This window comes from Phaethon aethereus (assembly GCF_964289735.1).
Source record: "Phaethon aethereus genome assembly, chromosome: W".
NCBI lineage: Eukaryota > Metazoa > Chordata > Aves > Phaethontiformes > Phaethontidae > Phaethon > Phaethon aethereus.
In genome coordinates, this window is record NC_138581.1 from 5,083,566 (window position 1) to 5,110,109 (window position 26,544).

Sequence of the window (26,544 nt, forward strand, 5' to 3'; positions counted from 1 at the left end):
TTTTAGGGGTAGAAGGGACCAATCTTGCAGCTGGATTAGTTGTCCTGAGCGATCGTAACGCTGCCTTTTGGCCTTAGTTGCTGGTGCTGTCGGTATTTTGCTGCACAGAGCTGCAGCTCTTTGGAGCAGCATCACTCGGGGAACGCGGTTCGATGAAGTGTTTACCTTGTGAAAGCATAACAAAGGTACGACCTTTGCTTTTCTGAGGGTGCCCATGATTTTTCTGCCTCTGAAGGCATGTTTTTGTTCTGTTCTGTATTTTTTTTTTTTTTTTTTTTTGGTGGAGAGGGCTGGCTTTTCAGCAGCCAAAACCTGAATCCAGCTCCCAGCTTTAAGCTGAAACGTTTGTGTCTGCAATTTCTGCTGTGGACCGACGGCTGTCCCGGCGAGGGGGAAGGTAACAGTTATGAATGTAGCGCACTGCAAAGAATCTGCCTGAGAAAATGTGCTGCGTCATCAAATATCTCTGCAGGATCCCTGAGCTCCTCGGGACTGGCAGCATCCCCATGCCTGGATGGTTCCCTTCAGAGCAGTGTGCCCTGGGGTCCTGCTGAGCATCCCGTGCTCCTTGGAAAAACCATTCTTGTGTTTCATCCTAAACCTGTGCTTTAACCTACTTGGAATCTGTCCTTGAATAATTCACTTTATGATGCTTAATAGAAAGATTTCCATTCAGCATCAGAGGCCATAAAAAATACAGTGCTTTTTAAAAAAATGATTGTTCACATTAAATTGCTGGACGCTGGTGCCAAACACCTGCTCAGGAGGATGGGACAGACCCTAACCAACCCTAAATCCTCTGGGCCTGGAGCTCCTCTACTGCTCCTGCCTGGGGCAATGCCGCTGCCATCCTGCCCGGGCTGCACGTCCTGCCAGCGAAATGTCTCTTCCTGGTGTGTCTGACAACCCACCGCTGATGCCATCCCCTCTTCCAGGCTGGCTGCTGGAAGCCCCCAAATTCAGCTGGGAAGAGTTTTAAATCACGTGCGTTGAAGAATTAGCATGGCCGAACCTTCTTGATGTACCACACAAGACTTGCGGTATCGTTAACTTGGGCAATGTACCATCAGCAAATGGCACTTCATCATTTGAGGAAACTGCGGGCTGAGTTATCCCGCAGGCGGGGCGGGTGGTAGAGGAGGATCTGTATCATCATCCTACAGCCCTGCCATAAATTCAGCTCTCGCTTCTTCCATTTGTGTGATTTAGTGCCAGGCTGGCTGCCCTGCTTGGTTTACGTACACTCGAGCTACACCAGAGAAATTCAGTATGGTTTTCCATATCACAATTTTTAATTAAATTTCTTTTTCTATGACAAAACCCATAACAGCACCTTTGCATGAGAAGAAATAATTTTTCTTCTTTTCTCTTCCCGTTCGCAGTTAGACTTTAAATCATCTGATCCTGATGGCAGCTGAGATTGACCCAGTCTCATGGTGTTTGTCCTTCCCTTACCTGCCACAAGAGCCGGCCAGAGCCTCTGCAGGGCTGCATGCCAACCTGGGCTGAACAGTTGGGACTGTACGCTTATACCATCATGGGGCTTGGACCACAGCTGTGCTGGTGGCTCAGGTGGGAAGAGAGAGGTTGAAGGACCCTCAGTCCCTTCCATATCTGCCTCTGGGCATGGGAATGAAACCCCTGTTGCATGTACTAGATGCTCGGTGAGCCCCATGCTGACATCCCTGGGCACAAGTGGGGTGCTGGGCATGCTTCACGCTGCGGTGTCCTCCCAACCGTGATGTTACATCATTTATTTTCCCCTTCCTCTACCTCAATATTTGCCCATGAGAGCTGTCAGAGGGGTATATTTGTGCTTGTGCTCAGTTATTAATCGACGTTTCATTTCTCTTTGGTTGCCCAAGATGGGCTGTTGTAAGGGCCGCTTGTGCAAAGCGCATTCAGTGTCTTCTGACTGTTGTATTTATTTACTGTGCATCGATTTTTCATTTGGTTGGAGGCGCAGCACAGTAACTGGGGGAGAGAGGAGCTGGATGCAGGAGTGAGTTGCTGATGCTACGAACGTCTCCAGACATAGAACCTGGAGGTGTTTGGGTTTTTTTTCTGGTCACTGGTCTGGCTGGTCAAAAAAAAAAAAAAATCCATGTAAAATTGAGACCTTTGTTATCAGTAAGGTGATCCTGACACCATGAATAATGGAGAGGAAATGCAGACCGGTGCGATATGGTTGCTTGGTGGGTCTCCTTTTTCACCTGCCCATCTGTCTTATAACCACATGACTTTATAGCACTAAGTAATTTTTCATGAGGTTTCTGTTGCTACATGTTATGAAGAGGAGAAATGCCTCTGTTTTATCCTATCCTGAGCTGGCACATGAAGGACATGTGCCCTCATCTGACCAATTTTTCCAGGGAGCTACAACCTTGATTGGCACCTCCTGATACCGTAGACCCAGATTGTCAACTGAGCAGAGGCTGAGGCAGCTCTGGAAAAAAGAGGAAGTTCTCAGCACAGACCAATGAATAAATAATAATAACGAAAAGGAGACATTCCAAAGACCAGGAGAGACAAAAGAGAGAAGGTGCCTCAGTCAAAAAGGTGAAGGAAGGCAGGAAGAGTCAGAAGGAGGTGAGCTGTCGGCCCCCGTGGTTTGGGAAGGACAAGGGACTCCAGGACATACCCACGCTGAGCTGGTGGGGAGGAAGGACACCACAAAGCGAGGGCAGTCCAGCTCTAGGCACGGAGAGCAGGACTAAAGGACTTTGGCAATTGGTAAAGGAGCCAGGGTTGGTGGCAGAAGTGAGGCTAAGGCAATCATAGAGTGTTGTTAAAAGTGTAGGGGTGAAAAATAATGACATGAAAGAAAAGACCAAAAAGAACAAAGTAGAAGAGGAGGAGGAAGAGGAGGTAGTGGAAGAGGTAGTTGAGGAAGATGGGGAAGCGGAAAGCCAGGAGAAAAAAAGCAAGAAGAAATGCAGGTCTGAGGACTCAGAGATGGATGGGGAAGCGAAGAAAAAGAAAAAGAAAAAAAAGCGACGAGAGTATAGCAGTGAGGATGAGGATGACTATGAGCACAGAAAGAAAAAGAAGAAGAAAGCCAAAAAAGGCAGAGAAAAGAAGAAGAAGAAAGGTGACAAGTCCAAAAAAGGCAAGACAGATGAGAATTTTTTGGAGATGTATGAACAGGAGCTTCGGGACTATCATTCGGACTCCTCCAATGCAACAGAAGATGAGTACAACAAAAAAAAAGGTTAGCTCCATCGTTTCTTATCTCCCCTCTTGAACGGGCAGTTATGCTGTTGGTCCTCCTAATGCCCATCTCAGGACCCTTCCTGGGGGTGCAGGCACTTGTCTGTCTTATGTGGGGAATATTTCCAATTAAATAAGAATTTTTACTGTGTGAGGTGGCATTGACAGATTGTATCTGTATTAGGTTTTCAGTTTATGAAGTCACTGCTATAATTGCATTCCCCTGATTAATATTTGCATGTGGTGCCATTCAGAAGCTGCAATCATCAGATGTAGACAGGCTGGATAGGGTCCAGGGAAGGGCCACAAAGATGATCAAAGGACTGGAAAGCCTGCCATATGAGGAAAGGCTGAGGGAACGAGGTTTGCTCAGCTTCGAGAAAAGAAGGCTTAGGGGAGACCTTATCACCCTGTTCCAGTATTTAAAGGGTGGCTACAAAGAAGATGGAGACTCCCCTTTTTACAAAGAGTGACATCGAAAAGACGAGGGGTAATGTGTACAAGCTACTCCTGGGGAGTTTCCAATTGGACACAAAAGGAAAATTCTCCACAATGAGAACAGTCTCCCCAGGGAAGTGGTGGATTCCCTAACATTGGAAACTGTTAAGATTCAGCTGGACAGGGTGCTGGGCCATCTTGTCTAGACTGTGATTTTGCCAAGAAAGGATGGACCGGATGATCCTTGAGGTCCCTTCCAAGCTGGTATTCTATGGTAACTCCCCTTGTGTAAGCAGGACACGTAGCAAAGGTGCACGGTCCTGCTCAAGCATACGCAGCAGGAGCAGGCTGGCGATTTCGGCAATCAGATGAGCTGGCAGTGGACCGCTTAGGATTGATGTAGAAGCAGGAGGTCCAGCACGCTGTCTCTCTGACTGTTGTAAGTAACCGAATAGGCTGGGGAAATATTGCTACTCATCTCTAAATCTTAATACTGTGTCGGTACAGTAAGTAGTCCACTCATTTTATATGCACAGTCTACTTTAGTTCAGTGCGTGGTGAGCTGCGCAGTGACTTAAAGTTTAGATGACGCACTCGGTTTCATTAGAAGAGCATGGCCTGGAGAAGTATTGAAGCCATCATCCTGGCAACATCTAGACAGCTGGTGAAAAAGACTGTAATTTAGCATTTTATCTGCTGGGCAGCAGCTCGTAATCCCCCTGCTCCCCAGCAAACCTGCAGCGCTGTGGCAGAGCGGTGAGGAAAACCACAAGGTGAACAGCGAAGACCCATGGTGTAGCTCCACAATTAAAAGAAAAATATGTAGGTATGTAGGAGGAAGCTCCCAAGCGCAGAGAGGTTATCTCCTTATCAGCGAGGTGGGCAGCTAAGAGGTAATGGGCTGCTGAGGGGTGACACCAGCTGCCCGTTACCTGTGCAACTGGATCTTGCTGTGACTGGGGCAAGACATTCAGCACTGTGGTTTCCCCATCAGTTAATTAGAGTAATAACACTTCTTGCGTGTGGCAATTTGGAGAACCGAGCGTGCCTGAGGAATCGTGGAAAGCATCTCACGCTTGCGGTGTGGCTGTAGGTTGACTATAACTGATGACTTCTGTGATGGTGCCGTATGGCCGTACTGGGAAAAGGAAAATGATTCAACTGCTGTGATGCACGAGAAGCAAGGCCCTCCCTCACACACTGTGTTTAGGCCACACACGTAACCTGCTTCATTTGTGATGGCTCTTTGGGGGGGGAGAGGTTGTCTCCCCTCATACCACAATTTTTTTATAGTAGAGGAATAACTGTTGTACTTCTCAAAGCCAGAAGTTCCAGCAAATGTTTGTAATGGTCTCGGTGTGGTGTTCCGCTTAGTTTCTCAACAGTTTCTGCAGGGAAGGTAATAGCTTGTGGTTGAGACATTGGGAGATGAATTAAGCAGGGATGTGATTCTTATAGTCCCTATCAGAAGTTAAAAAACTTGGTCCAAAACTTGCAACGCGTACTATCGTGACAGCCCCAGGACCTCCAAGAAACTTATCATGTGGCCAAAAGTCCCAAGGGTGAACCACTGGTTGCTCCCTTGGATCGTGGACTCTCCTCCTTGTGTTTCAGTATTTTGCACCCTCAACTTCCAGATGCGAGGGAAGAAGCAGAAGGCAAGGGAGAGGAGAAAGATGTTGGGTAGGACACATGCAATCACTGAGCCCCTGAGGTTTTCCACCAGTGAAAACCTGCTACTGGACCGTTTGGCACGAAAAAGCAAAAGCTGAGGAGCAAACTTTAACAGCCCTTGAGTTTCAGCTATCCCCTCTGCCACCCACTGTGCTGCTACTCTTCCTGATTTGATTCAAAACAGCATATTGGGAGATGTTGTAAATGTTTTAGAAGCAGGGAGTGGATGGTGCCTGTGTCATCTGATGTCCTCTTTATCTTATTGCATTAGCAAACAGGAGAAGGGATCCCCTCCATCACATTCGATCGATGACTGAAGAACAAGGCAAATCCAGCTCCTGGGGATAGGAAAACAAAAGCTATTCCAGTGACTGGGTGATAGTGTATCTGAGAAAATTATAGCAGAGATAGCAGGTGTTTTTAACTAAATTGCAGCTGTTGTCCATGCCTGTCGTCCTGGTGTTAATGAGATTAGTTATTTTTTAATAAGTATTTGCAAAGTTACTTCTACAGTACAGTACAAAAGGGTCTGGGGAGACCTTATTGGGGCCTTTCAAAAGTTAAAGGGTGCTTATAAGAAAGATGTGGACAGACTTTTTATGAAGGCCTGTAGTGATGTGACGAGGGGCAGCAGTTTTAAACTGAAAGACAGTAGGTTTAGATTGGACATAAGGAAGAAATTTTTTTACAGTGAGGGTGGTGAAACACAGGAACAGGTCACCCAGAGAAGCTGTGGATGCCCCATCCCCGAAATTGTTCAAGGAGAGGTTGGACGGGGCTTTGAGCAACCTGACCTTGTGAAAGATGTCCCTGCCATAGGCAGGGCTGTTGGACTAGGTGATCTTTAAAGATCCCTTCCAACCCAAACCATTCTGTGACCTTGCATTGCCAATCCTACTGCAAACAGGGCACCCTACGTAATGCAAAGCTAATTGGTGCAACCAGTAGATTTAAAGTGCAGTAGGTATTGGGAGACTGTTCATATAGCTACCTGGCTGCCTAAACTATCATTAAATCTATAGGTACCAGCTCCCTGATGTTCAGAGTCGATGTCTGCAACCTTAAACCAACCCTTTCTTTCTCTGTGATAGGGAAGAGGGAGGCTGGCATGGCTATTTATCTGCCTGCCCAGCTTTGGGGCCAGAGAACCATGAAGGAAGGGACTAAGGATCACTATATGTTTTCTGGGTCACTTCTGCCAAAGCCCTGGATATTTCTGGGTTGGTAGGAAGGAAGAAAATGTTTCCTTCCCCAAAATTGCTTTTATGCCATTAACTGAGTCTTCCCTCTGGTGGAGCTGGTAGCTGCTGGCTTAGTGATTCCAGCCCCTGGAAACCCAGGGGCGGTGGGAGCTGGTGTCCCTCCTGCGCTGTGTCACAGTAAAGTGCTGCTGGCTCAGGAGATCTTGGGGCTTCCCTCTTTGTGTATCTGTAGCTCACCAAGACGTATATCTCATTTCAGAGAAAACAATCTCTTTTGGGTCCTATTGATGATAAAATCTTCTCTTTTGTTTTTTTTTCCCGCTCCTTTTTTTTCCTGCTGAGTTTCAGATCTGGATGTTAAGAAGTGGATATGTGTCCTTTAAAGAGCAGCAAATCCTCTAGTGGGTTTTCCTTGTCTCTTGGAAGTTTTACTGTAGCATGTAGTCAGACCCACCGCACTGTGCCCACTTGGTCACCATCTCCAGGGCCAGGGTTCCCAGGACTGTTTCACAGAGGATGAAGAATAAGGCACTTCCATACATGCAGTCTCTCAAATGGCAGGTCTACGTGAAAGTAAACGGCTAGGAAAGCTTGGGTGACTCATGATGGTAAAGACACCGTAGAGGTCCATGAGAAACGTGCACTCCCATGCACGGAAGCAAAGCTTGGATTAGCTCCCAGGAGATGTCATGCTTCAGGGCTGCAGTTATCCCTTCCAGGGACAGATGCTGAGCACTTTCTATTCAACACTGCTGGTTTGTCCGTATTGTGCAGAGGGTGAACTGGACTTGACTGATCTTGGCAGTGCTCATAATAATTATAAAATGCAGGAAGCTACTCAAGAAATACATGTTTTTCTTAACGCATTGTCTCAAATGGTGATGGGAAGAAGGAAGTGGCCACTGTTGATTTGTAAATCAAATCTGCTGCTCATAATTTCTTTTGATGTGCACCATCCCTTTTATTGTGCGCATTTATCACATCAAGTTCCTTTAGGAACTGCAGCAAAGGTTTACACAGACAAATCATTCAGGACACACTGAGTTTGTTGCTAAGTTCTGTTTAATGCGATTTAGCGGCAGAATGGAGGAGGAGAGCAGGTGCTGTGCTGTTGCCTGCTCTCTCCCTGTGCTCTATACAGAACTGGAGAGATGTATCACACACTTTTATGACAGATGGTCATCAGTTGCAAAATCACCTCAACTGCACCCACTGATCTTCCCAAAGTGAGACTTTGATTAATATTCCAAATATAAACAAGGACTCCTCTTTGGAAGACAGATTTTTTTTTTTTTTTTTTTTTTTTTTGATCTCTTTACCACTAAAATGAGATTGGGGTTTAGGCATAAAACTTTTGGAGATGAGTTTTGTGCCAGTGGCAATTTTATGTCTTGTGATCCGGTGGGACACACAAAGCATGCTACCGAGAGAAGGTGGTGCTGCCCCTGCCTTGGAGGTGTGGCTGATCTCACTTGCTTGCATCTCAACATTTTCCGTAGTTACAAATGACCGTGTGAAATATGAATTTTGAAACGTTTAGATGACTTTTAGAGTTTGTTAGATGAATGTACCCAAGAGCTATCAGCTTGTGTGACAGAACAAGCCAACACTGAACTACTTGTGATATTAAAGTGTTGATGAAGTTGCAGGAGCATTTGCTAATATTTTTATGTAGGCGCCGAAAAATCTTTGGGCCTGGCTATTAGACGCTCCCCACTACACACCTGTGTAGTCCCAGTGGAGAGTTAAAGTGGCCTGGAGGTGTGTTGCCGAAATGCGGTCTTACGAATTGGAAATGAGTAGTTAAAAAGCTGCGGATGGGGCTTTGCAAGGAGCCACAGTGGCTCCTCGTCTTTGACCTCCCGTCAGCCGTTGACCTGCAGCAGGGCTGCTGCTAGTCACTGGTGCGGAAAATGGGTATTGTAAAGCAGGTGAGTGGAAATACACCGCTGGGGGCAAGCCCTCGCTGGGATGTGAAGGTTTAAGCCCTCGCCGACGTCTCCTTTCGTCGGCAGGCGTGTGCTCAGCGGGCACGGGGCCGGGCGGCGTGAGCGCGCGTATACCCCCCACCTCCCCCGGGGAGGACCCAGCAGCCCCGAGCCCACCCTTGTGACGGGCACGCGGTCCCTTTGGGAGGGCTCGGCCCGGCTGGCAGCAGCAAAACCAGCGGCGCGGTTGTAGGCACCGGGCTGCCGAAGGGACGGCGCAGCTCGTGCGCCGGCGGGCGGCTGTGAAAACCCACACCCATGGGGGCTGCAGTTCTCCAGCATCGCTGCTCTCCTCACGCCCAAAATCCTTAAATCTGAACGGTGTGGCGAGAGCGGTTTTGTATCCTTGATTGTCTGTGGCTACTTTTTAGACGGAACGTTTGGTTTCTGGACTTCAAAAGAAAATATCTGAGAGTTCCTGAAGAGAAACTGAACACGGTTTCCCTGAGAAGCAGACGTTAAGTGCAGGTTATATATTCAATTCTAGGTGTGTTTCCCCCAACCCATGTGTCCCATCAGCCTGGATTTAGTGATCTGTAACATCTGAGGTGTAGGACAAGGTGTCCTCTCAGAGGAAGGTGATCTTTAGAGGATGCGGGACTAGAACGTGATCACATTAGAGTAATTCAAGAAGATTTGAGAGCTTTTTCCTTTTTCTTTTTTTTTTTTTTTAACCCTTAAGAAACTAAGTGAGATTCCTGTGTTTTTAGAAAATCCAGGATTTGATTGAGAAGTTTATCATTCCCTGGTTGCCGAAAGAAAACTGAGGAGCTGCTTTTGCTCACAGGTACAGCAGTTCCCTCCGCTGGTGCATCAAATTCCCAGTTTCAGGACTGCATTAGTATTTCAAGAATCGTGAGTTTTGTTCCCATTTATACTTCACTAAATATAGGTCTTCTGGGATCTCTGTGAAGCTGTTTATCAACCTGTCCCTGGGTATTTGGACAAGTATCTGAATATTGGTCCATCAAAACAGCAGAATTGCCTCCACCTTGATGGAAAGCCCGGGCAGGAAATGGTACTGAGCTATAGTTGACGAAGCACAGAGGGAACCAGGGCAAACCGGGTTTTTATTCCAGTTTAGGTCAAGCCCTACAGCCTCAGGCGAGGTGGTTTATCCGTCCAAGCCCCAGGAAAGCAGACGCTTGCAGTAAGGTTGGTGTCAGGAACCTCTGAGTGCTGCTGGGATGCTTTGATTTACTGGGGGGTTCTGTGTCAGCTGTTGAGGACGCGACTAGGACGTTACTTCCAGATAAGCTCACAACATACTTTCTGTCTGGTTAAGGCTTCGTCTTGGCTGACTATTGCTGCTTCAACATTTGTTTATTCTCAGTGCCTTGTGGGTGCAGAAATTTCCCCAGGCATTGTCAGAAGGGTTTTTCTTTTGCCTTTGGTTTTTCTTCCTTGCTGGACAGTGCTGAGCAATACAATGTCACCAACACCTGGGTGTTAAAACCACACTGAAAATAATAAAATGTGGCTTTTGTTGCTGGGCTTACATGCACTACAGGACTCACTGGACACGTATCACAAAGTAGTTGTTCATCATTGCTGTAGTTGGATGTGTCTGTTGGAAACTGTTGGTCTTTTTGGCACTTCTCCCCCTGATGTTCAGATCTGCTGTGTTTTTGCACATCAGTTTGGTGTCCTCCATTTTACACAGGTCTATAACATAGCAGTATCTCCATCAGACTTGCTCTGTGAGCTGTAAGCGTAAATCAGGAGGTATGTGCAAGGAAGGAAAGGTAGAAGGTGGGAAGGTCATAGGTTATATAAATTCTTTTTTTTTTTTTTTTGTTAATTTTTAAGATGCAGTTTGGATAGTAGTAACTGTCCATCATGAATGATTAAGTTGGGGAGTTATGATTAATTCATAATGACATCTAACAATATGTGTGTAAATGTAAGCGACACATATAACTTGTATTTATAACAAGCTTCTGACAGGTATCAGCCCCTGCTTATGCCCAGCATCAGCCTGAAATGCAGTTGGAAATAGGGTCTCGGGAGCAAAAGGTCCTGGTTCCTCAGCTGAGAGCTGCCAAGGGTGCGGCGTCACCCTCCGGCTTGCAGACGATGTGACCGCCGTGGGACGAGTGTCCCTGCTTGCGGCATCGCAAGGTCCTCACCTGCCGGTGGCTTTGCCAGCTGTTGACTTGGTGGCTTTGCCAGCTGTTGACTCCTGAACAGGATCTTGCTGGATTCATTGCCTCAGGCCAAGTGGTTTTGAAAGATGTTGTTGTTGGCATGTTTTCCTCTGCAAAAACAACTCAGCCGTCCCACAGAAACAAACGGGGAGAAATGCCCTGCTCACGTCGGGGAACATCCAGCACCGGCACCGCCTCCAGGTCAAGGATGCTGAGGGGTCAGCAAAAAAACTATCGTCAGTGAAATTGCTTTTCCTGCTCCCTGGGTACTGGGGGTCAGCGCTGGCAGCAAGGAGAGCATCTCTCCTTGGTCTTGGTTGTCCTGCTGCCTAGACAAGGAGAAGAAAGTGGGGCTCTCGTTTGAATCTCGCCCTCGGGTGAGGAGGTAGAGGCAGGGAATTACTTCCAGTCGTGTTCCGCAGGCACGCTGCGCTGCCACAGACTTCGCTGGGTGCTGCAGGTAAAATCAATACCGTGTTTTAGCCGGGCTGCGTTATACACTTCCCGTTGGATGGCAGCGTCTAACGTTGTCCACAGTTGCGATTCAGAGACACCCCGTGTCCCGGCAGGCCCTCTCTGCCTCCAAAAGATAATGAAAGAAACGGGACAGGTTTTTCTCCCAAATGTTTCCCCCCGCCGGCCCCATGGCACGGTGTTTTCCTCCAATTTAAACTTGAATAACAAAGCTGTCGATTTCTAAGCTAATTCTGCTTTGCTGTTCCAGCAAAGAATGGAGATGTTTTTTCTGGTGGTGCTAAGACAAAAGCACTTTCAAGTGGTAGTTGGAGCACCAGATGAATCGAGTTTGGCTTCCTATGGTGCATGAGAATGAAATGTTGATTTTTGCAATAGCTGATGAAGTAGAACAAACTCCAAAAAACAACTACTCTGCCTATGGGAACAGGTAGGACAGCATTCAGCTTTGGATTTATATTTTAAGAGATAGATGACGTTTCAGAGCTCAAGATAATGTTACTTGTGTGTACTAGTGGTAAGTTTGCAGGAAACTTCCCTAATTCGTGCCTGTGAAGCGTCTCAAAATGCAAGATACTATTAATTCTGCAGTTCTTTGTATAATCTAAGAATAGCAAAACGTTTACCAGTGTGCAACCAGTTCAAATATTCATGGAAAAAATCCCTCTCTTTTGCTTTGAATAATTAATTTGGCATCCATGCCAGACTCAAAAGCTGCTTTCACTAAAGCATATGAAGAGGAGGGTATCTCTTGTAGTGTGTGGGGCCCAAATCTGTTCACAATTTTACCAATACAAATCCAAAGTCATTATGCTCAAGTCAATGGAGTTAGTCAGGATTTGTCCCAGAGTGAATGAGAGAAGAATTTGACTCGTTTTGTGTATGACAAGAGATTATTTCTCAAATGGTAGCTTGATTAAAACAAACAAGCGCTGATTTCAAAACCCCATCTTCTTGGTGGCTAAAGGATGGTCCTGATAAAACCGCAACCATAGTAAGTATTTAACTGGGGTGTTCATGTGCATAGAGCATCTCTTTGGCAAACATAACCTGTAACAGTTCAGCACAGACCCTTATAACTTCCAAATATTTTGCATAAATGTTGAGGTAATCTTCAGGTGCTCCAAGACAAACGTAGGCTGAAGTGCTTCACTAGGAGCCCAAGTGATTGGTGCTTTGCATGAATCAGCGTTAAGTGAATATTGAGAATAATCAGTGGGTTCCCAACTGGAAATGCGGTGAAGTGCAAACAACCATTACCGCTGCTGAGGTAAATGCATCCTGCTAAACAGATGTGTCTGAAGGTAGCTCTGATAGTTTTAAGCAATTTGTGTCGGTTTGAGTTTATATTCCAGATGAAGACAGCGCCTTGCCCTTTTTTCTGCTGCTTTGGTGTAGGAAGGTTTAGTTCTTGCTCACCTTGTGCATGCGGCCTGGAGGTATGGGTTTGCAGACCCCTTCGAGGGAGCAGGTAGTGATGAGGGAGATGAGGGTCGTGTATGATGGTACGTGACAGATCAGCTCAGAGAGAAGTAAAAGGCAGAGACACGGGGGGTGGCGGAGCATTGCAGGCTGCCTCCAGGACACCGGTGCTTCTGTGCGTGCTTGGATGCTTCATGTCTGCGGTCACCTTGGAGCTTCCACCCCCTTCGTTTCCCTGCCCACGCTGGCAGCACGGCTCAGCCCGTGTTTCTGCTTTCCCTCTTCCTTAGCCAAACTCTTTGATGACTCCTCGCTATCTTTGCTGTCTTATTCCACCTGTTTAATGATTCACGTGGCATAACATTTAATATTTTTTTTTTTGTACCAAGGGCCACTCTTGCTAGAAAACAGGTAGGCACCATCACGAGCTCCATCTCAGTTCTCCATATTCACCACATGAGAGTGTGACCTGAAGGGATCTGCAGTCACTGCCATAACTGGTGCTAAGCAGTCCCACGTTGTTGGAGTCAGAAAAACCTGAATTTATCAGTCAAAGCACTCATCTGCCCTGAAGATATTCCTTCCTTGTGGGACTAAGGGAATTTTGCATGCTCTTAGCTAGAGGATCTCAGTCTCCACTTGACAGTCTTTACAGCTTCACAATAATTTTAGCAACCGTTTTGAAGCGAGTGTTTCTCTACTCCGGACATTGAATAGATGGTTTAATAGTATCAGCACTCTCTGTAAGACAGGGAAATGGATGTAAGTTCTTCCAGTGATGCTGCAGTGTAACCTCATACTGACTGATTTTATGCCGTCCATATCTTGCACTTGAAATGACCATTTTTGAATGCCTATTTTCAGCAAAGAAACTAGTGTCTATTACTTCCTTTATTGAGCCTGTATATGCCCATGAAAAGCAGTAATAGGTCTGCAGTCCCGAGCAAATTAGTTCTGTTTAGCTTGCTGAAACTTTCACTGGTTTCCAAAGTCTTCATGCCAGATAGCTGAAGAGCGGAGTCAACTGGGGATTCAATATCTACCAGATGAGATAAGCGAACTGAATTCCACTTGATTGAGATAATATTTGGAACAGAAGAGTCTGTATCAGTGGCTGTATTAAAAGCTTTATATCGACTCTGCCTAGCTTATTGGGAGAAAAGCAAGATTTGGAGACTGGCCTGAAAGTCAAGCATTCCCATACTAACCCTGTAGATTACTGTAACTTGGCCGTGTACTGGGTGCTCAGAATAGTCCTACCTTGACCTTGGGGGTGAGATTGTTTGATAATTAAAAGTGCCTGTCTTCCTGTAAGCAGTGGCCCACGCAGCAGGAAGATGTTCAAACTGGGATCCAGTACTCTCCCTTTTTCTTTTGTGACTTGTCTTTGGGGGGCCTCTACCCATGCTGCGTGATGAACCCAGCCAACGCTGGTAGGAGAAGTGTTAAGGAGTAGCACAGATAGGCAGGAACATCTTAATGGCCCAACCGAGCAGCAGTGTGGGTGAAGAAAAGTGGACATCTGGGGTATCCTGTCCGTGTTTGAAGGGAGGCAGATGATCAATGCCAATATTTGACACGGGGACATGGGAATGTCATGGTTTGCACTTTATGTTTGACCAAGAAGGAAATAGGGGTGTGGTGGGTGCAAAGCTATCCATCCATGGGGAGGCTAAGACATCTCTGCCAAAGTACATCTTGATGTGTAAGACAAGCAGGAAGACATATAAGGAGTTGTTTTTCACATTACAGAAGCCAAAAGTTATTGCAAAGCTCTGAAGAAAGTTCATGTTTCAAGTCTTGCTGACCAAGATGGGGAAAACTAGAAACTCTTGAGGTGTGCAGCTGGTAAACCATGGCAGTATCTGTTTAAGGTTGGTCTCTGGGGTTGAACTGGCCCTCCCAAACTCCACTTCAAGAGCAGATCTCTTTGAGAAGCTTAAAGGTTCCCCACTAATAACTCTCACTGATGTCAGACAGCTAAAAGCAAAGCTGCTACACACTGACATCTCATAAATTAGTAAGAGACTTTGTGGATGCACTTGGAAACTTCAAGGGTAACCATAAGATCCCTGCAGGCGCTCTCTTTAGTTGCATTCAGTGATTGCTTCCATTGAGGAGGAGCTGAAATAGTAGGGTACAGTCAAATCTGGAGTAATACACCAAAACTTCGTTCTCTTCTGAAAAACTGCTACAACTTGTCTTTTGCTGTCGGACCGAGCAACAGCCCTAAAAGAACTGACTATGTGCATCAGTGTCAAAGGATGGGAAAATAGCAACCTTTGTACGGTTTTGTTGCAGGTTCGTTGTGGGTTGGTGTGGGTTTTTGGTTTTTTTTTTTTACCCTTCCATTTGACAATATAAACTGGATGGATTATTTTTTTAACTTTGCCTGGTAATAAGCATATATTCCACATGAGATTGATGCAGGTGGAGGATAAGAAAAGTGAATAAACAGGTGGCCAAACTTGTTTACACACCGCCCCTGTTAAAAATTAATTGGAAGATTCTGGACAATTTGGGTAGATATTTTCTATCAGTGGAGGGGTTTTAAGGGCTGGCATCTTTGCACCGTAGGGGTAAATCTTTGGTGAGCATTACAGCCCACGATCCTGAGAATATTCACAGCAGTGATGGAGGCAAATCCTCAGCAGGAAATTCGGACCTCTTGAGTGGTAGAGAGGGATTTGGAAAAATGGGGACTCAAAAAGAGGAAAGGATTGGAAAGTGCACGAGACCATCCAAAAAGAAAGTAAGGAACTTGGTGGGAAGGGAAGACGTAGTTTGCATGATGAAACAGGTATGATACTTGAATTATTTTACTTCTGCATTTTCTTAATCTTCCCCTCCACAGCTGGAACACCGAAGCAGCAAAATTGATCTTTCTAGCCCAGATTCCACCCTTGGTTAGAAGTGCGACTCCCACAGAAATCCAATTTCAAGCTTTTCAGCTAATTTGGCTTTATTGTCCCAAATCATGAAGTACAACATGTTTATGCTTGGGATTTGCTAAGGCTGGACATGTTTTCTCAAAGCCAGAATATCCAATTATTCAGGAGCAAGCTCTCAGGGTGGTTAAGAAATGTCACTAGTCCACAGTTCTTGTCATCTTGTATCACGGACACTGTTCCCAGTGAAGGGGCCTGGGATACAAAATGCTGCCCCCACCCCAGCCCAGGGTCCTATTCTGCCTGCTGGGTCCTCAAGCTGCAGAGATGCTCCCAGCAAAGATGACACCCATCAGCTGTCAGTGGTTGATCAAAAGTAAAAGAAATGCAAAGAAAAGAAACAATCCTTGTTCCATACCACTGAGCTTTCATGCCTTTGAAGGAAGTAGCTAAATAAGCTAATAAAGAATTATTAGCTGTGCCTTAGTCTCCAGGTGCCTTTTCCAGAAAGAGCTAACATTAATATTATCATTAAAGTTTTTTCTTCCCCCAAAGGAAATCATGGGCCCTGCTTCCATGAAATCATTGGAAAGCTATGACGTAATTTACTTGCACAGCTGGCCGCACAGCTGTAGTGCTGGAGAAGGGTCGGCAGAGCCCTTTTCCCCTTCCAGGAGAGCACCGTGGCACTTGTCAAACGTGGTGACCCGCTGGTGATCGCCAACCCAGCCCCTGCTTTTGTCTTTCCGTGCAAAGTTAATTAAAGCGGTGCTAGCCACAGCGCGTGCTCAGCAATGACATGCGCTACTCGTCAGCACATCTCTCCTGGTAAAAACTGCTCATCTGTGTGCTGCCTGCTCGCTGCGGCGCGTGGAGGCTGAATTTGGGGTTGTGAACCTAAAGTGCAAATTTGTACGTGCTCATGGCTTGTGTTTTCTTGCAGCTGTGGGACTCCCATTGTGGGAATTAGAAAAGGGTTTTCTTTTTTTTAAGAGGGGAATATTGTGGCTTGTTGATGGTGTTGTCTTAGACAATTTCCTTGCATCACATCATCTCATTTGTTAGGAGTTGCGAAGTGGAAGTAGGTCAGTGTGACTTACATCTTCTGTAAGGAAATGAAGGTTGGGTGTGTGGATGAGGTGAGGTCAATGCCCACAGGGGTGCAGCAGACAGGTTCAGGAATGGGTTTCACTTAACGTAACGTGAACAGATGTAACATGACAAGCTCTGTCTGTCACATATGACTTATAAGTCTTCACACTTCTCTAGCAGGAAAAAAACCCACCCACCAACCCTCACTAAAAAAACCTGCCTCAGCTTTTGAAAGGTCTCTAGGAACGTACAGAGTGTTGTGATGACATTTTTTTCCTCCTTTTTCACAGGCAAAATGCCTTCAGCCACGTGCCCGCTGGCAGGAAGCTGGGCACAACTTGGCTTCGCCCCCTGAAAACAAGAACAGGGCTGAATTCTGATGCCTTGGTGGTGAAAGAGGGGACGATGTGGGTGGGACAGCTGTGTTCCTGCAGGCTGATCTATCCTGCCCGGCATCTGGGGCATACGTTGCAAAACAGCATCCCTGCTCCCAGCCAGGCGTTAAAGCTTCTTTCCCCATAACTCCCACTTTGGCAACGCCTATAGGGTGCTCTGACAGCGACAAGTACTTCCATGGCGCAGATGAGTTGCGGTACGCTTTGAGATGGCCAACCGTACAAAGCCGCTATGAACGAGTGCCGCAATGCTCTAACTGAACGAGGTACGCTCGCCGCTTCCAAAGCGGCGCCCATCCAGCACGGAAAACCATGAAGCAACCAGCGGTGAATCACTGGGGCGGGGTGGATTAGGGACCTTCCTCCTGTCAACGGCTAACGTGATGACATCGCCTGTCGCTCTCTACAGCTGCCTGAAAGGGGCTTGTGGCGATGAGGGTGTTGGCCTCTTCTCCCAAGTAACCAGCGATAGGACAAGAGGAAATGGCCTCAAGTTGCACCAGGGGAGGTTTAGATTGGATATTAGGAAAAATTTCTTCACCGAGAGAGTGGTCAGGCATTGGAACAGGCTGCCCAGGGAGGTGGTGGAGTCGCCGTCTCTGGAAGTGTTCAAAAAACGTGTGGATGTGGCACTTCAGGACATGGTTTAGGGGACATGGTGGTGCTGGATTAATGGTTGGACTTGATGATCTTGAAGGTCCTTTCCAACCTTAGTGATTCTGTGACGTCCCCCGTTGGCGTGTGCGAATGCTAACAGGAGGAAGGTGAAATGAAAACATCGTTCATACGTATTACTCGTGCGCAAGCTGTGGATTTCATATTCTTTTTTCGCAAGGAAATCTCCTTTTCCTTTGAGTCCGCAAATGAAGTACGCCAAGCCAAGGGATTTTTAAAATTTAGCTGAGCACAGATCGTAACTTACTGTATTTATTATAATAATGTCCCCTTTCTGTCCTATTTACGTTCATGGAAAGGTGAGGTTAGGAAAATATTATGGTATTTTTTCCTGTCTCGGTGTAACAGAGCCGCTGGAAATGACAAGTAGTTTCTAATCAGTTTTACATGAGTGGCCTGGGTTTTGCTCTAGCAATCTGTCTCCATGCTTTTCAGTTAAAATGGTGATTTAATTTCTTCTCTGTGATGCTTTGAGGGAAGAGTGTTAGTGGGGAAAAGCATTTGATGCTCAGAGTAGGGAAGTCCCAATACGGTTTTTGTCTCTTCTGACCGCATACGTGATGCAGTGAGGAAAAGACGGGCGCTAACAAACACGTAACAGTTCCGATGCGCTCGTGAAGAAGGACATTTTTACAGCATTAGTTCTGAGAAATCACACACTTAGCAGTCAGGCTGTGCAAGAAGAAATTATGAAAGTTTAGCCTTTCCTCCAGCTTATAGGTCTGAATCTGAAATATCATTATTGGCTAATGACCATCATGTGGTCTAAAGCCAAAAAGGGCCATCTGGATGCTTGGTGTGGCCATAGGCAAAGTTTTATAACTTCCTCCAGTTCTTTCTGTACTAGGCCAAGCAAGATGCATCTTTCAGAAAGGTAAACTGTTTTCAAGCCTTAATTCTTGTTCAAACTTCACTCACCATCCTGCTTAAGAGATGTGTGTCTGACTGTAACTTGAATTTATTTAGCTTCTACCTTCTGGCCATTGGATCTTGTCATGCTTTTCTCCACTTGAGTAAAAGGCTCTTTTTAACTTGCGTCTCTCCCAAAAAGATATTGATGTGTGGTAATAAAGTCACCACTCAATCTACTGCTTGGAAAGATAAATTGATAGAGCTTTGAGACTCTAATTTAAGCATCTTCCTACCTTATTCTCATCATGATTTACCATTTGATCTCTGGTAGCCTCCAGAACAATTGAAATGCAAACTTTCTGGCTGTAGTGAGTTCTCAGCTTCATACAAATACATTATCAGAGCACAGAGGAAAGCGTGCATTGCGTTGAGATGTGCATAAATGAAAAATGGCTCAACAGCTTTAACACTTCACATAAATTCCTCTGTTATACGTAATACATGCACATGCATTATGGTAGGGGAGGTGACGTGTCCACAGAGAAGTGTTTTATTTTCAGTAAAATCTGTCCTAACTCAATCTCTCTCTGCCTCTGTAAAGTGTCTCCAGCAGATTTAGTCTGATGTGTTGATTCCCACCAGTTGTGTTGACCCTCAGCAGTGATTATGCCCCGTCCAAGAGACGTGTTTGTTTTGGTGGTGGCCGCAGCGATCCATCTCTGGGTCTGTACTTCAGCTCAGGTTTGGGGATGGATATGTATAGATCTATATCTGTATATAGATTTACCTATACATCTATATATGGATATAGACTTAGATCTGTAACGTATAAGGTGAGGGATTTCTCCTGTTATCCTGATCTTTCTTTTCTCCTTCCACAGTTTATGAGGTGGTGACAGTGACAGGAGATGTCCGGGGAGCAGGAACCGACGCCAACGTCTTTGTTACTCTCTTTGGAGAGCTTGGGATTACACCCAAGACTCATCTCACAAGCAAGTGAGTATCTGGAAGGAAATCTCTATCCCTGAAGCCTGTTCCTTGGTAACTTTATTGCATTTTGATGAAACGTAATATTGTGCTGATGGATGTGGATGGAATAAATCTAAAAGGTAATTCAAGATCGCCGGGGAAATTTGAATTTTTGCTGTTGCATATTTCTTACCAAATCCTTTGCAAACCTTCATTCCTTTCTGTAGGTGGAAACGTGTGTTCAGATCCATATTATATAAGGCTCACACTTGCAAGGTGTGGGGATATTTGCTTTTCTTAAAGCTTAAATTAGGAGCTCCCAACTTAGGAGCTGAGAATATTCATCGCTTGTTGGAGTGGGCATGATGGGCCATGTTCACATGCCTAAATCCCACTGAGACCTCCATGCTAAGTCAGGTGTAGAGATGTGTCCTTGAACGTTTCTGAAGAGTAACTCAGTGGGCTTGAAGTAATGTTGTTGATGGGTAGCCACCCACACCCAGCCGTAGGAAATCTGAGGCAAGCAGAAATGGAAGAATTTAAGCTGTTTCCTAATTTAGGCTGTTTCCATCCTATCTGCTGTGTTCCTGGTTGCACACCGTTGTGGTGGCACTGTGCTGTTTTCCTCTTGCTGATGCCAGTGCCACCCTCTGCATGCAACTTCTCATTTCTTATCGCTATGTTGAACTTAGGGGAACCATATTTTATGATTAAAGAACCTACTATGAGGCTTTTGACTCTCTCAATACTTTTTTTTAAAAAAAAAAACCAAAACAAAGCAAAAAAAACACAAACCACAAAAAGTGAGCCTTGGGGCCAGCAGGTGCTCAGCTCCCATGAAGGCAAGGTGACTTTTAGCAAAGTCCCAGCTCTGCATGTACTAATTTTCCCTTAGCCAGATAACTGCACTAAGATAAAGCAGAAATCCCTTCTCTGTGGGGTCTAAGAGAGACCGTGTGTCTCTGTTTTTCTATGTTCTTATTGTTTTGGTTTTCTTGAAAATGTGCTTCAGAAATTATTAATCCTGTGCTAATGTCACACGGTAACTTCGCATTTTCTCCATTTCTACAGCACCGACAAGAGGTACCTGCAACTATTTTAAATTTTACCCTCAAAAGAGCTTCTCTTCCCAGTGAAGCAACTCAAACATGAGAGTCTGTAAAGAAAGTGATATGGGAATGGTAAAGAAAATACATGAAATTTCAGCCCTGTTTGCCATATTTGAAATTCAGAGATTGGAGCTAGGCAAAGGAGTTCTGTCATCCCAGCATCCCTAGAAACACCAGGGAGAACTTGCTGACTGTATATGAAATACCTATACAAAATACTTTGTTCCTGTCCTGTGACTTCCATCCAGACATCCCTGAATACCATTTCTCTTGACTTAGAGAAGGAAACCGAGGCGAGGAGTTAAAAAGTTACATGGTCCCGTAGCAGGTCAGTGGCAGAGCTGGGAGCAGCAGCAGCTCTGCTGAGGGAAAAGCTTCTAGTACCCAAACCTGCCTTATAGCCTTTGGCAAAGCCATCAAAGCAGCATCTGCTTTCCAGGGAGTTTTCTTGTGGTCAGCATTTACATAAAGAGCCGTTTCGCTGTGAAAGGGCTCTTCTGCAGGTGGCTGTGGGAAGAATCCAAATATTACCTAACAAAAATAAATTAAAAAAAAAAACAAACCCTCTGTGTCCTTTAAAGAGGTCAGGAGATCCCCATGATAGATTTCTTAATCAGTGGTGACTTGAACCGAGCTGCCAGTTGTACAAGTCATTTTTGCTGGTGCTCTGGTGAATGCATGCTCTTTCCTCCTGCACTCATCCCTTTTTTTGGTGAAAGAAAGAAAGAAGGGGCACGCAGGGATGATTTTAGGTTGCAGCAGCAGCAGCAGCCTGAGCTTGTTCAGGCCTGGGTTAACATTCTGGGCTTGGTCCCTGTTGCTGCAGAGAGCAGACGGCCGAGGTGTTGGTAAGCGAGGACGAAAGGCGTGGGAAGGCAACCTCCTGCGGTTCAGGGCTCCTAAAACTGGTCCCGTAGGAGGTGACCGCTAGAACTGCAACTACAGCTTTTCCACTGGGGTTTTCCCAAACATGAGCAAAATTTCTGTATCGCTAAGCAAGGTCTGGCGTGTTACAGTGCTTCATCGAGGAACAGCGAGAGAAAAGCTCGTGCGAGTGTAGGAGTGTCTGCAGAGCCGCTTAATTGATAGTCTTCTCTCCTAAATATGAAGCAAACCATGAAATAGCCAGTTTGCCCCTGGATTTATTATGCAGCTTTGTGAATATGGCAAAAGGATGGAATCTCATGCATCTTTCAACTAAATGTTTACCCGAGTTCACTTATGACTGCAAATGCATGACATTTTATAGGTGTTTACAGTTCCCCGTGTATGACAGAAAGCTAAAATATCATGCGTTGCCTAAAGATGGTACTACCATTTCAGATTCTGGTTGGAAGAGGTTTTTCTTATTTCTTTTGTGATGGTGTGCTTTTAGTGAAATACATGACATTTCAGATCTTTTTGTCACGTGCAGTTTGGGGAAGACGAGGCAAGCTGATGAAATATCAAGTTTTTAACATTGGCCGACAAGAAGGTAACTGTGAAAACCAGATGCAAATCTTCATCGTGACTTGTCAGGAGGAACACCAGTTCTGGAAGTGGCAGCACCCAAATTCTGTCACAAAAGATGCATTTGTTTGGGCCAGGAGGTTTAGGCAAGTAGCGTTTGGGTTTTGGGGGGACTGGAAGAAATCCTCCCCAGCCATTTTCCCTCTGCCAGTTTGCACCAGCTACACCTGGTGCCAGCTACAGCTCCGCCAGAAGGCAAAAGCACTCCCACAAATAAGTTTCTTTCCACGGGCTCCATCACAGGCACACGGGTGGACACCAAGGCATTTCTTGGTGGCATTTTGGCAGCTGCCGACACCTTTCCGACAGGCACGAGCCGCTTCTTCGTGTTCCGACGCCGAACGAGCAGTGCTCATCCTCCAGAGTGTTTTATTTCTCTTTGCTTATGTGTTTTCCACCACGCGGGTGTTGAGGACTGATTGCAAAACTCAGCCAGAAATGCCGCTGCAAGCTCATTCACGGTATTTAGTAGCAAATTTATATATTTGTTGTTAATGTAAATGAATCCACTTTTCAATGTCAGGCTTACCTGGTCCAGCTTGTGGCAACTGCAATAAATATTCATGGCGAGATTTTTCCTTTAAAAAAAAAAAAAGAGAGAGAGATTGAAAAGATGTAGCAGTTACGGGAATCTGAAAGAAAGATGAAATAATTGGTAAGTGACAGCTGGCTTCTTACTGAATTTGAGGACTGTGCAGTGGATTTTTTTTTTTTTTTTTTTTTTAATTTCCTATGCTGAATACCTTTAACTGACAGTCCCTTCTACCTGGTCTTGAGTCATTCTACAGAGCTTTTCCTGCTCGTAATGGCAGTAAATACATACGAATTGTAGAGTATGTACGTGACGGTCTTTAGAGGATGCTAATGTTTGTAGCTCTGTTGGAGCTGAGCCGTCCTGAGTGGCAGAAGATCTGATTTTGTTGTTTAGCTGCTCTGGAACAAATAAGGAAATGCACAGAAGCAAGCTTATTTGCTCTGCATAGTCAAGATAATACATTAGGAAGCGCTAGAAAGCTGGTATAGAAGGGGCTGTTCGGGCTAGGAAGCAAACGAACTCCAAGTGCAGTGGAGGAAGACTTCTCACATTGCTGCTGAAGCACGTCTTCAGAGATGAGTTGCAATACCTTTCCTTTAATGCTAAGGGATGTTTCCTATTTTAAAGCTGCTTATGTATCCAACCGCACTCTGGTTTATGCCCGTACTAATCTGCAGCACTTGCACCGCGCTCTGAGGACTTAATGATCCGGGGCAGCGTCAAGTGACAGCGCGGTTTAGAGTCTATATCCGCTTCCGAAAAAGAAACAAAGTGGGAAATTTCTTCTCTCTCTTGCTCAGGCTTACTGGCTAGCCTGCGTCTAGCGTTTCAGGAACAAAACCACCTGAGAGGGTGCTTAGACAGCGGTGTTCAACAACCCAAAGATAAGAGCTGGTAGAATTGGTGTATGTATAAATTATAATCCACCTGCAGCTACGAACACGGCAGCTGGTGGTACAACTACAAGGAAGGTCAAGCCTTAGAGGGAGAAACAGGAATTTACTCAAAACGGGTAGACTTTTAAGGGAATTTAGCTGCTAGACCAGGTCCCCGCTGATCAAGCGTCAGCTGCATGTTTCAGACTCTAAAACCTGGCCAGTTTTCACCATGGGATGAGTGTAAGGTGCCTTCCTGGAACAAGCTCAACTTTTTCTGCCTTGTTAAAAATCGTGCCCCTACCCCAACACGTTAATCTCAGCCTTAAAAATATCTGAGCTCCATTCTCATTAAAATTTTCAAAAATATTTCTCCATGGGAATGGGATAGAAATTTTCAGCAGAGCAAAATTTGCCTCCTAAATTTGCCTCCAAATTTGGCAAAGCAGACGCAATTCAAAAGTGTAATTTAATATTGGGAAACGCTGAGCAACCTTTGCACCATTATCGACGGCACTACCTGCTTTGCATAGTTTCTCCAGAAAAATAGCAACTAAACTGCAGATAGCAAAGACATAAAGCAGAGCTAAGATTATCTCAATTAAATACCACCCTTTTGTTTTCTTTCTGTAAATCATGCCACCAGAGCTGGAAAGCCGATGCTAAGATGCGGCCGCTCCGCGCAGTACAAAGTGAAGGAGCACGTATCCAACGTGGGCCATTAAGGCTATCGAAATCTGTACTGGGAATGCTCACGGATAAGGCAGGGGCTGTTTCGGTGTGCCCTACGGCACTTTGTAAAGTTTCGGGGTAAGTTCAGACACGGGCTGTCACAGTTTTGGGCTGGTGTTTGGCTCCTGGGTGTCATCACGCTGCTACACCCGCCGAGCAATTTATCTCAGTTAAATCCTTTCGAGTGGGACCATTTCTTCACTAATTTTTCTGGGCTTGTTTAAGCAGGATTTCTTCTGCTGGTCAGGTTATTGGTAGAAAAAGAAAATTACGTCCTTGGTACAGACACGTTTGCGGTCGCTGTGCTTCTCATCGGGCTTCTTTACCATCTGGAGTATTTTTGGACGTACGCTGCCTTCTGCGGTATTTCCAGCTGCTCGCTGACTGATGCTGTCAGCTTCACGACAACAGTCTTGGCAAAATATTTACAGACCAAACTCCCAGGAGTATTTGTTGCTCCAAGGAGGAGGTTAATGATGCTGCTATTGGAGCTCTGCCTTAAGAGTAAATACGGTTGGAACGTGGGGGTTTTTTTCGGCTAGGCTGTCCATAAGTCCATCCAGGCCAGTGTCCTCTTTCCAGGAGTGATGGACAGTGGATGTGTAGGGAGGAACAGAAGAATGAGGCATTTTTCCAACATTTTTTGCATCTTGCGGCCAGCTGCTGCCATAGCCAGAGGCCTGATAACACAGGTTCACCCGGCCTATAAAGTGTATCGGATAATCAGAGGATGAGCAGAGCTGTCTGTACTTTCGAGCCAGGATAATGACAGGGACAGACCGGTGCTCATCCCTGCCACCTCTGTGTGCCAAAACCACGCTGCCCGCCCCTGGCCCATGAGAAATTCATCTCCCGCGAGATGCCAGCTGACCATAAAGAAAAAAAAAAACAAAAAACCACAAACCAAAAAACAAACCAAAAAAACCCACGCAAAAAACCCAATGGCGTTATTTTTTCCCTAGAGAGTGACAGGCTGTAGGATGGTTTTTGCTGTGTGACCTTCTGAAACCGTCCCCGGTACCTGCCTCCCTCCCGCTTCGGCTGAACGTCCGTGGCAGGAGGAGGTGGACGCGCGGGCAGGGTTGCAGGGAGATGCCGCCAAGAACTGGCTCTTTCTGGTGGTTTAATGGAGCATCTTTAAAATCCCGTTCGAGCCGACATCCACGGTAGCACTTTGTGAGTCTGTGCAGCCTTTCATCCACGGTGCTTTTGCTTTGCGCGTACAAAGCGTTGTCAGGTAAAACATCTAACAGAAAGGCAATTTAAACCATCACTAATGCAGTGATTCAAAGCTAAATTGGTTCAGGTTACTCCATCACTGCTGAAGCTTATTATTTTTATGCCTCTGCTGGGATGAGTACCTGGGTTTTCCCTCTGTTCATAAGAGCTCAGCTCTGGAAAGGGTGCTGCTAGCTGATCAAGAAGTGAAGACTATTTTCTACAGATATTCAAAATTTCAGTTTCAAATGTGACTTTCACTTAAGTGGTGGGATTATCTCTTTTAACTCCCTTTATTTAAAAAAAAAAAGAGGTGATTTACTAGTGCAAATGTTTATTTTATGCACTTTTGCATTTAAAACTGCAGCATTGAGAGCTGCTTGCTGTCAACATATGCCAAATAGCGAAACTCTCATGGCACTGGCTCTGTCATTTGTGCCAATGGCCTACGGAAGAGATGCACGCAGGGATCTAGAAATGCTGTGCAGATCTTGTGGTGCTTTTTAGCAATGTGACTTACCCAACCAGGGGACAGAGAACTCTAAAGCATTGTACATTTGCAGCACCACGAGCAGTGCAACCTCCAGGCAATCATCCAAGCAAAAGAATACGAAAACGGCTTCAGGTACCAAATATAATTGAGAATTTCATATACTAATCTTTGGTGAAGTTCCTTGGATTGGTTCTTAAAAACCAATCGGTAAAACACTACAACTGACTATAAAAAAATACAGCTGCTAAACCAATTAATTATGTGAAATAAAAAACCTGATTGAAACATATCTCTGAAGTTGCCCTCGCCTGACATCCCAGCCAAACGATGGGGCTCCAAATGAAATTCTGCTGGCCTTTGAGCTTATGAACCCAGTGAAGCCTGAACATTTGAAATTTAGTGCTGCAATTTCCAAGGCAGATTTTTCCCTGATTTATTTGTCGCTGGAGCTGTGCAAGCCAGCGTGCTGCATTGTTTGGTGTAACGAGTTCCTTATGGTAACCAGCCTATGAATTTCTTACCCCAGCACCAGTCCAGCCCAGAGTCTGACACAGCCCAGCTGTAATTTCTCCTTCTCTCTCTGTCTTTCTTTCTTTTTTTTTTTTTTTTTTTTTTGGATAAACTTCAGTATAGCCACTCACAGTGGG

General features: G+C 45.5%; 1 protein-coding gene across 1 annotated transcript in view; it reads left to right on the forward strand.

The window, feature by feature from the left end:
• Positions 1-17,162: 17,162 nt before the first annotated feature.
• The window catches only part of LOC309415119 (lipoxygenase homology domain-containing protein 1-like), a gene marked incomplete at both ends in the record, with an annotated part of 135,085 nt that continues 125,703 nt past the window's right edge, over positions 17,163-26,544 (forward strand). Inside the window, 2 exons of the mRNA XM_082012567.1 lie at positions 17,163-17,196; positions 19,339-19,453. Coding sequence (XP_081868693.1) covers positions 17,163-17,196; positions 19,339-19,453 — 149 coding nt within the window. The remainder of the gene's footprint in view (positions 17,197-19,338; positions 19,454-26,544) is intronic.